Source organism: Nicotiana tabacum, chromosome 17 (assembly GCF_000715075.1).
Source record: "Nicotiana tabacum cultivar K326 chromosome 17, ASM71507v2, whole genome shotgun sequence".
Lineage (NCBI taxonomy): Eukaryota > Viridiplantae > Streptophyta > Magnoliopsida > Solanales > Solanaceae > Nicotiana > Nicotiana tabacum.
In genome coordinates, this window is record NC_134096.1 from 117,389,660 (window position 1) to 117,401,324 (window position 11,665).

An 11,665-nucleotide genomic window follows, 5' to 3' on the forward strand; every position below is an offset into this window, starting at 1 on the left:
TTCACATCTTGGCAATACTTTATCTAGATTTGCAAGACAATCATCAAAAGAATCCCAACAACCGAGAAGTCATCCATGAAAATTTCAACGTAGTCCTCTACCATGTCCGTGAAGATAGCCAGCATACATCTTTGAAAAGTCATCGGTGCATCACACAAACCAAATGGCATCCGCTTGAAGGCGAAGGTACCATAGGGACTTGTAAAGGTTGTTTTCTCTTGATCCTACAGAACAATAAGGATTTGGTTGTAGCTCGAATACCCGTTAAGAAAGCAATAGAAAGCATGGTCATCCAACCTATCAAGCATTTGGTCAAGGAAGGGAAGTGAAAAATGATCCTTTATTGTGACTTTGTTGAGCTTGTGATAGTCCATACACACTCTCCAACCGGTCACCGTTCTTGTAGGAATCAACTCATTCTTGTCATTGGTGACTATCGTCATGCCCCCCTTCTTTGGGACACACTGAACCAGAGAAGTCCACGAACTATCGAAAATGGGGTAAACAATTCCGGCATCCAACCACTTGATGATCTTCTTTTTGACAACCTCTTGCATAGCCTCATTGAGTCTCCTTTGATGTTTAATAGACAGTTTGGCGTCTTCCTCCAAGTTGATCTTGTGCATGCAAATTTCGGGACTTATTCTCCGAATATCCTCCAATGTCCACCCAATGGCCTTCTTCCTCTTATGTAGCACCGCCAATGTAGAATCTACCTGCACGTTAGTCAAACAAGAGGAAAGAATAACCGGTAAAGTAGAACAAGGGCCAAGAAATTTATACCGAAGATGTGAAGGCAATGGATTCAACTCCAAGGTAGGAGGCTCTTCAATTGAAGGCTTTGTAGGAGGAGTTTTCCTATTTTCAAGATTCAAAGATAGTTTCAGGGGTGCGTAATTGTACGACCCCATTCTTTGCAAAGAGTTCACACATTCCATGAAGCCATCCATCTCGTCATCATCAAAGTTGAGCAAGACGGCCTCAAACATATCACCGACATTGATTGTGGCACGTGTATCATCAACAATAACATCGGTCACCAAGTCCACAAAAGAACATACCTCGTTGCTATTTGGTTGCCGCATGGATTTGCACACATGGAATACCATTTTTTAATCACCCACTCGGAATATGAGTTCTCCAACTTCCACATCACAAAGATCCTTTCCCATAGCAAGGAAAGATCTTCTAAGAATAATCGGCACCTCATAATCTACTTCACAATCAAGAATGATAAAATCCGTTGGAAGAATGAATTTATCAACACAAACCAAGACATCTTCAATCATCCCAAAGGTCTCTTCATGGTCCGATCTGCCATTTGCATTCTCATAGAGGTGGGTCTTAGTTGCCCAATTCCCAAGGTCTTGAAAATTGAATATAGCATCAAATTGATACTTGCTCCAAGATCATAAAGAGCTTTATCAAATTGGCACTTCCAATTGTACGAGGGCTTATGAAAGCTCCGTGATCTTCCAATTTAGGAGCCACTGAATGCACAATTGCAAACACTTGATGAGTAACCTTGATAATTTCAAAATTCATTGACCGCTTCTTTGTCACAAGATCCTTCATAAACTTTGCATAACCGGACATTTGTTCCAAAGCTTCAACTAATGGCATATTGATTGAGAGACTCTTCGTCATTTCAATGAACTTTTTGAATTGATTCTCCCCATTTTGCTTGGCGAGCCTTTGAGGATATGAAGGTGGAGACTTAGGCAATGGTGCCTTAGCCTTTTGCACTACCGGTTCCGGTATGTCAATAACGTGATCCCTAGACAAGTTCACATCCTCTTGAGTCTCTTCCACATTGTCATCAATATCAATCTGAACTTCATCATTTGATTGCATCACATTGCTTGGGACCTCTTCTTCTTGTACCACTTGCTTATCATCTACAAGTTGCTTTTGACTTGAGGTGGGTGCATTCTCACCTCTTACACTTCTTGTAGTAACGGCCATGGCATGCCCTGTATTATTCCCACCCTTTGGGTTCACCACCATGTCACTTGGTATTGCCCCCTTAGGATGAGAATCGAGAGCTTGAGAGATTTTCCACATTTGCATTTCTAAATTACAGATCGATGTGTTGTGTGAGGCAAGTTGGGCATCCGAATCGACATTCCTTTCCATCATTTGCTTGAACATGTTCTTAATATGCCCCATTTCATTATTGAAAGAACTAGGACTATGAGAAGGATAAGGAAGGGGGTTGCTCGGTTGTTGATACATCGGGGGCCTTTGAAAACCCAACCCCCGATTGCCTTGGTTATTGTTCCATCCGCCTTGATTGTTACCTCCCCAATTTCCTTGATTATTGTCATTCTAATTTCCTTGATTATTGTTGTTATGCCAATTCCCTTGATTGTTTCCACCACTCGAATTACCTTGGTTGTTATAATTCCAATTGCCTTGATTGTTATAATTCCAATTGCCTTGATTGTTTTGAGGTCGCCATTGTTGTTGATTTGGGCCGTGGAAATTATTTCGTTGCCCTTAAAAGTTGTTTATATATTGTACCTCCTCTTCTTGGTCATTGTAAAAATCATCTTGATCAAACCCACTATCTTCTTGTACAAAATTGTCCACTCATTGTTGCACTTGGGGACCCTTGGTTTTCCGTTAGTTCACCATCATGTTTACTCCCTCCATGGCATTGGTTCAAAATCACCTAGGATTTTGCACTTGTTGAAGTTCAGACTTTGATAGTTGATTCATGGTGATAGTCAATTCGGCTATGCCTTGCCCGTGGTCATGCAATTCTTTGTGAAGGTGGATCACGTTGGGATCACCTTGTGGAACATTAGCCCAGGATTGCCACGTCGATGATGTTTCTGCCATTTCATCTAAAATCTCACACGCCTCCGCATAAGGCGTAGTCATAAAATTTTCCCGGCAAATTGATTCACCACACATTGGTTGGTCGTGTTAATCCCACGATAGAAGGTTTGTTGAATCATATTTTTCGTCATATCGTTGTAGGGCCATTCCTTGACAATTATTCTATGTCGCTCCCATATCTCGTGTAGTGGTTCATTGTGCTCTTTCTTGAATGCTAGAATCTCATCCCGAAGTGTAGCCATGTGCTCCGGAGAAAAGAACTTCGAAATAAACATTTTCGCCAATTCATCCCAAGTGCGAATGGAATGGTTCGGTAAACGTTCCTACCAATCTAAGGCTTTCCAGAGAAGGGAAAAAGCCTTAGCCTCAAAGCATTCTCGGAGACATATGTTTGCTTGCTCCTCCAACAAGTGTCCACAAACCCCTTCAAATGTTTGTATGCAGTTTGACTTGGAGCACCGGTGAATAACCCCCGTTGTTCTAACAAAGTGAGCATCACATATGTTATTTAAAAGTTGCCCCTAATACGAGGAGGGACTATTGCACTTACATATCCTTCATTTGGTAACACCCGGTGTGGATCCGCTCATGGTGGAGGTGGGGGTGGGGCGGACATATTGTCATGAGGCACTCGGCCTCTTCTATTGGCCTAAGGTTCAAGAGGAACCTCATCCACTTGGTCATTCTCAATATCCACATCCCCCAAAGCAATATTTTTTCGAGCTCGTTGTTTGCCATGGTTGCACCTACAATTTCTCAAACAAGTTAGTAACACGGAAGGAAAAGAAGATACTTCAAAAAAATACCCAAATATATAGCTAACACCGTTTTTAACTCCCCGGCAACGGCGCTAAAAATTAATCGCGTCCGATTGCACACCTCAATTGAAGTATGAAACGATCGTTTGCAATAATAAAACCCAACTAAGAGCCGGGGTCGAATCCACATGGAGCTAAGATGAGAGTTATGGTTATATATTCTAATGCACGTGATTGAATTATCTTGATTTGCACTTCCACAAAAAGGTTTTGTTTCTATTTCTAGTTTTACACTAAAGATTGTGGAATAAAGAAAGAATACTAGAAATAGTTATTTTTGAGGTCTTTTAAATTGGTAAAAGCCTATGGTTGTGACCATTGTCTAGGTGTTTGCCTAATGGAATAAAGACCTTAATATTTGTTTTGTTGATCGGGGTATATTATAGTTATCAACTCTCAATTACCCACTCAATACCTCTCGGTCAGAGAGTGGTTTTGCCCAATTTGACTTTCTCAAGACCAAATAGGTATCTCACAAAACAGTTGATAAAAGCTCAAGTCGGTTTATTATTATCTCTAGGTTGAACCCTTTAATTGGGTTAATCAATCTCTCTATTGACCCAATTCTATGTTAGCCAAGTTTTCATAGACTAAGTCTCTCTTTCTCAAGTAGAGACCAAGTCAAATAGGCATGAACTAATGTTTGCAACCATTAATTTCACAAATTAAAGCATGAAATAGGCTAAATAATAAATACCCAATCATAAACAAGCACTAAATTAGATACCCATAAGGTTTACACACTAGGGTTGAGTCACAACCCTAGTAAAAATCTAGCCACTCATGCTTGATTTTGAAGAAAAAGAAGAAGAAAGACTAATTAGACTCATAATGTAAGCTTAAAATAATAAAATCTATTGTAAAATACACCAAAATATAGTAAACTTCCAAAAGAGGCAAAGAAAAATAGCTACAATACTTGCTGATGTCAAAACTTAACTTAATTTCTTGAAACTCTTCTATTTATACAAGTCTGAAAATCTCGGACAAAAATACCCATCGGGAGGTTCTACGGCCGCACAATTCCATGTGCGATCCGCAGATGTCTTCATCTTGCAGGAGCTGGGATTCTGCGGCCGCACAATTCTGAGTTGCGGCCGCGAGACAATATTTCTACGGTCCGCAAATTATGTCTGCGGTCGTAATCCAGTCTTCTGCTGTCCGCACATTTATGTCTGCGGCTGCACAATTCTTATGCGGTCCGCAATTCACAGGGACTTGGGATTTGAAAACTTGCACACTCTCTGAACTTGAGTCCTAGCCCAGCTCTTGCGACCGCACAATTCATGTGCGGTCCGCAATTTGCAAAAATATCTGCTGAATTCTGCTTCTTTGTTTGTGTCCGCAGGTGGAATTCTGTAGACCGCACATTGTATGCTTCTGTGCCCTTTTGTTTCCTTATGCTTGGACTACTCCTCTTTGAGCTAGATTTCATCTTGGGAGTCCAACTTCCAACATTCCTGCAATTTTGCATATTTCATTAGTGTCAGGAACGCAATTCAATACCTTTAGACTAAAATAAAAGTTAAAAGGCGCTAATAAATATCAAAATCCCACTTATCACCGTCCAATTTGTATTTTGCCCTACTTTCAATTGCATCACACATAAAAATGATACCAAGTAGCCGCTTTGAGCATCCATGTTTAAAACATATTTAAAATTTATTTACACTTTAGTCAATTTTAATAAATTTAAGAATTGGTCATACTATTGCCTTCAAACCTTCGTGTCAATTTCAAATTGTTATATCTTAAGTTCGTCTAGAGCTTAACTTAAAACACGAAAGTCTAAAGTTTAAAATTTCAGATCTATGATTTCAACTTATCGGGTTTAAGTTGATTTTGAGGTATTTAAATTTCAATTTTTTGTAAATTTGATTGTTCTTTAAATAGGGGTCCTAAAATAGCCCCGCATGACACTTGTATCAAAGAGCTGGCTTAAATGACATGACAAATATACACACACAAAATATACCCTTTTTATTAACTTGATTGATACAAATGTTATTATTTTCTCAACTTACACAAAATCTACTTTAACTTTGCGGGAGAATCTTTTACGCGCATTAGTTTGCAATTTCTATAGTTAAGACCATCTAAAAACTTGGGTGAAGGGCCAAAATATTTACCTAGTCGCCTTCGTTATTAGTGCAAAATTTTCATCATATTTCATGAGAACGACCTTAGGCCATCTCCAACCCCCTTTTTCCCGTAACGAGGATAATTTTTGTCATAATGAAGCTCCAACCCTTCCCCACTTTTGCCCCCAAATGGGGGATAAATAGTGTTCCTTCAAATATGGGGTACACTATTCATTTTCTCATTAGTATTCATGCATATATTATTATTTTATTATTTAACTCTTTTAATTTATCTCTTTGTATATACCTAATTATGTTTATGTAATATATTTATAATATTAATTTTTACATCTTAACTTTGGCGTATAATTTTGATAAATTAATTTTCGTGCATTTATTATTTTTATGTAAAATTGTAAGTTAATTTTATTATAAGTTATAACTATACAAAAAATATATAATCATCTCAAAAAATGAATGGTGCAAATATAAAATATTAGATGTTACTAAAATTGAAAGGCGCGAATATAAAATATTAGATGTTGCTAACATTGAAAAGTGAAAATTGAAAATACATTAAAATTGGAAATACATGAAAATTGAAAATACATTAAATTAAAATACATAAAAATGGTCAACCCTTGTGCAAACTATTCGTGAGCCACATTCGGCAAAGAAGAAATATTTTGCGATGAAACAGAATCATGTCGAAAAGATGTTGAACGTGCATTCAGAGTTTTGCAACAACGTTTTGCAATTATTGCAGGACCCTCACGTTTTTGGCAAAAAGAAGTGCTACATGATATAATGACTACATGTATTATACTGCACAATATGATAATCGAGAATGAGCGTGATCTTAATGCACCAATTCAAGATGATTTGGAAGGTCGACCTCCAACAATAGAAATGGCAGTAGATGAAAATCAACGATTTCAAAATTTTTTAGCTCGACATAGAAGAATTAAGGACAAAGATGCTCATTTTGTACTTCGTAATGCATTAATAGATCATTTATGGGAGAATACTAGAGGTTGAAGTTGAATATTTATGTAGTATTTCGAATGAATTTTATCGTTATATAATATGTATTTAATTAATCTTGTATCACAATGATTTCACTTTTATATGAATTATTAGTTAATCTATAATAATTGCTATAAATTATATGATTTAAAATTTTATGGAATTGTTTTGATGGAAATTACAAATTAATGAAAATAAAAGATGGAATTTGTTTAATGGAATTAAAAAATAAAAATTGAAATGAAAGATAATATACTATAAAAAAGAATATTTTCTTTGGAAAAAAAATGGGGAAATCCTTTTAAGTACTTTACGCTCGGAAGCTGAGGCCGCTCGGCTTTCTGTCGCCGGAGACGAGAAGACCAAAAGAAACTGAAGCTGTTTCGACCCAGGTCAAGACAAATAGTAGTTGAGCATAACTTACAGAGAAGGTAATTCTCAATTACCTACTGTATGATCATATTTCCAAGCATACTGTGAATTTGGAAACTGGTTAAAGATGTATTATTTGTATGAGAATGTCGAATTTAGTGAATGTAAGAATTGAATCGGAGAAGCCAAGTTGGGAAAATAATGTAGGGAAGGCGTTTGTCGAAATGCTTGATATGGATACTATGAATTTGGAAGCTGGTTAAAGATGTATTGTTTGTAGGAGAATTTCGAATTGAGTGAATTTAAGAATTGAAACGGAGAAGCCAAGTTGGGAAAATAATGCAGGGAAGGTGTTTGTCGAAATGCTTGATAATATTGGATTATGAATGTATCTTCTCTTTTCAGATATTCTCATTTCTATCAAATGGCTTCAGTGAGTACCTCACGGTTCAGTTGGGGTAAGCAGTAAAGAAATAAAAGGAAGTGGAAAAACTCAAACTCGCTACTTTCTTAAATTTGGCCTTTGATCTCTGACTTGAAAGTCAGAGAGGTTATGTGGAAAAATTCTCATGATTTTTTTATGCTCGTTTTCGTCAACTGAATGCATCTAAAATATAGCTTTTTCTTAGATTTTCAATCCAAGTCAGAGAGCTTGCTGTATTTTTTTCTGATGTATAACACTGATAATTCAAAATACCTTAGTCTTTGCTTGAGCATTGGCACTAATACAGTCATTCTCTCCTTTCTTGCTTTGACCATCGCGTCTCTTACTCTTTGTGGTTAGTGGTAGATCGACATTAAAGGCAGTCGTGCACGTACTACCTTTAGATACTGATCCACCTCATTATGTTGTGCTGATCAATCAAAAAGGTTAAAGCTTTAATCAAAATTTCTCTTCATTGCTTCGAATATAATAAATTCTTCAATTGGATTTTCCTGTATCAATATATTTTCAGCTTAAAATTCAGTTTTGTACAATTGACTCTAACTTGTTTGATGCAATGCCTGCTTGAAAATCTTGTTATTTTGGCATTTATTTAGCTGATAACAATGTTGTAAGATATTAGACCCTGATGAATTTTCTATTGGGATTACAGTTTCTCAGCTCCAATATTGGATGCTTCAAATACATTGGATTGACAAGCAGAATTGTTGTTGTTACAACTTTAATCAGTGAAAAGCTAATGATATTAGTTGAATTTGAGGCACATATTTCTAGAAACGGGATTGCTGCATTTGAAGAGAAGTGTTAAAGTGATGAGTAGCAAGATAGCAATCAAATGGCCTAGAAAAGTCACAACGGCCCTCGTTGAACAGCTGATTCGAGCAGAAAAAGATGTGCAAAAAGCTGTTCTTATATTTGACGCAGCAACAGCAGAGTACTCTAATGGTTTCCAGCATGATCGTAGCACATTTGGTCTCATCATCTCAAGATTGCTTTCTGCAAATCATTTCAAATTAGCGGAGGAAATGCTTGTCAGAATGAAGGATGAGAGCTGTAAGATTACTGAGGATATATTCCTCTCAATCTATAGAGCCTATGGACGGGTTCACAAGCCACTTGAGGTGATAAGGGTTTTTCAAAAGATGAAGGAGTATGATTGTGAGCCAACCCAGAAATCGTATATTACGGTGTTCTCTGTACTTGTTGATGAAAACCGGCTTAAAACTGCTTTTAGGTTTTATCGTTACATGAGGGGGATGGGCATTCCACCTTGTGTTGCTTCACTTAATATTTTGATTAAAGCTCTCTGTAAGAACAGTGGAACAATGGATTCTGCTTTTCGTATTTTCCGTGAGATGCCCAATCGCGGATTTACACCGGATTCCTATTCGTATGGGACTCTAATTAATGGGCTTTGCAGATTGGGCAAGTCCGCTGAAGCAAAAGAACTTCTGATGGAGATGGAAGCAAATGGTTGTTCACCTACTGTAGTCACCTATACTTGTTTGATTCATGGCTTTTGCCAGTCAAATAACTTAAATGAAGCCTTGGGATTGCTTGAGGACATGAGGAGCAAAGGTATTGAGCCCAATGTATTCACTTATAGTTCTTTGATGGACGGTCTTTGTAAGGGTGGACGTTCTTCTCAAGCAATGGAGCTATTGGAGATAATGATTCATGAACATAAGGTTCCAAATATGATAACCTACAGTACCTTAATTCACGGACTTTGTGGAGAAGGTAAAATTGGAGAAGCGTTAGAGGTTTTCGACAGAATGAAACTTCAGGGATGTAAACCTGATGCAGGGTTATACTGGAAAGTTATCCATGGCTTTTGTGAGAATAACAAGTTTCAAGAAGCAGCCAACTATCTTGATGAAATGATTCTTAGTGGAATATCTCCTAACCGATTAACTTGGAGCTTGCATGTGAAGATCCATAATGCAGTAGTCCGAGGCCTGTGTGCTGTGAATGATCCAAATCGAGCTTTTCAATTATATCTTAGCATGCGCACCCGAGCCATCTCAGTTGAGGACAAGTCTTTTGAGACTCTGGTCAACCATTTCTGCAAGAAAGGAGATGTGCACAAGGCTGCTCGTATTGTCGAGGAAATGTTGATTGATGGAAGCATTCCAGATGAACAAACATGGGCTGTTGTGGTGGGTTCATTTTGGGATAGAAGGAAGGTAAGGGAAGCAGCTGAATCGGTACAGGCTGACCTGATGTGTAAACGTGCGGATTTTTGATCTTGACGTCTTGTTCAAGTTACTGATTATGAGTGTCAGAACCAAAATAACATGGTTTTATGCATTGCTTCACCATCTAAGAACAATTTTGGTTAATCATAACATAGTGGGTGTCTATTGTATTTACTCTTTTTATCTATTTGGTGCAAAGCTAAGATTATTCCATGGCAATCTGGAACTCAAAGGTTCAAGATGCAGTTCAATTTTCGCAGTGCGCAGTGGTAAGTGTTCAGAAACTCTATTCCTTAATGTCCCAGAATATGGAGTTTCTTGGGCTTCCTGTTTCCATGAAGTGCGTATTATATCACATTTACATGATTAAGTGCTCTTTAGTTCTAGTATCTTCCCTCCAAAAATTTGAATTATGACTCTTTTGCATGTTGAAAATGCACTTGTTGATCTCTGTCTTTCTGAACTACACATTATCTTAAAATTTCATGAAGGCAAATACAAGCATTCTTATATCTACAGTCACTGCTAAATTCATTTACAGCTTCATCTGGCAAGTTGGGTCAAAGGCCATGAAATTGGTACTATGGTACATGAATGGAAAGACCAATAAAAAGCATGAATATCACTCTGAATGTAAAAGAAGGAGAGGATACATATGGGACAAGCCTCTGAGAACAAACATATTAGTTAGCGGTGAGGGGGAAGCCAATGCCATGACGTTGCGTAGGAAACACCACAAACAACATACTGCAGATGACCCCAATTGCCACTGGCAGAGCTGTAAGCAGTTCCTGTGTTTGATATGAAGGTGTTGGGTAGAAACAATTTACCACATTCTGATCAAACAACGCAACAGCTGCAAAAACCAATATTGACATGATGGCATGCATGAAATCTATTAATTTCAGCTTGTAGTTTGCTGCGATTTCTGGTGGAGGAGTCGCTGATCCATCAATTATCCACAAGCCTCGCAGTGTGGCAATCCCATAGCAAACATTTCCTTTTTGGTCCTTGAAACTATCAGTAAAGCTTAACAGGAAACATGACAGTCCACAAAGTGCTACAAGAGCGGCAGTCAAAGATCTGCCAACCACGTCACACTCCCCTTGGTTTGTGAATATGGGTGATAAAAGTTGAAAAGCAAGAACAGACCCAGTAGGCAGAAGATTGGCAAGATGGGCAGTGCTTTTAAATGTCTGGCTGATTGCCTGCTGTATCAGATTTTTCTCCACTTCAGGCAGGGGTGAGTTTTCAAGCAGCAGGGGAGCTTTCTCTTCATCAAGATTCCGGGATGTCTCATTTTCCACCTTAATCTCCATAACCTTGAAATGTTTCGTTAAATATTCCTTTTTAATTCTTTCAAATTTGTGTCAGAATGTTATTGTTTGAAGATGTATTTATAACTGATGGAAGATAAAAATAGAGTGCACGTTGGTTAATGTTGCCTTGCAAGAAAGAAAACAGAAGCAACTCTTCCCAGGATTCTAAGTTTGGAGTTTCAGTTTCCAGATAGTTAAAGTATTTAAAAAGTTGCTTAAATGCCAATGAAGTTTCCTTTACAGTTATGGAACTCAAATTCTTTGAAATTGATGTTATTTCAGGGTGTCCGTTTTTAACTGATTATCTCCGTTTACTTGGTATTTTGTCATTAAAAGTTTCACTTTATCTCAAAAATGTAACTTTTTAGTTTATTGAGAAAAAGAAAGTTTGAACTTTCCGTTGGAATTGTTTGAACGTTTGTTTTAATTACAAGCTGCGTTTGGGAGTTAGTATTGTTGTTTTCTTTGGAGAGTTTTGTGGGTTTTTGGAACTGAGGATGACGCATGTTTCTCTTGCTTATTTTTCAGGCGACAACTTAAGCAAGATATTCCTTAAAAGTCA

General features: G+C 37.6%; 2 protein-coding genes across 2 annotated transcripts; one reads left to right on the plus strand and one right to left on the minus strand.

Moving 5' to 3' along the window:
- The first annotated feature begins 7,054 nt into the window (after window positions 1-7,054).
- On the plus strand, window positions 7,055-11,223 carry LOC107815136 (pentatricopeptide repeat-containing protein At5g46100-like). Its single transcript, XM_075234935.1, has 3 exons — window positions 7,055-7,200; window positions 8,239-10,053; window positions 10,326-11,223. Exon 2 carries the CDS (start codon window positions 8,399-8,401, stop codon window positions 9,830-9,832), a length of 1,434 nt encoding a protein of 477 aa, XP_075091036.1. The 5' UTR covers window positions 7,055-7,200; window positions 8,239-8,398; the 3' UTR covers window positions 9,833-10,053; window positions 10,326-11,223.
- LOC107815137 (protein DMP6-like) lies at window positions 10,297-11,103 on the minus strand. The gene has a single exon (XM_016640655.2). It carries the CDS (start codon window positions 11,101-11,103, stop codon window positions 10,468-10,470), a length of 636 nt encoding a protein of 211 aa, XP_016496141.1. The 3' UTR covers window positions 10,297-10,467.
- Window positions 11,224-11,665: the final 442 nt, after the last annotated feature.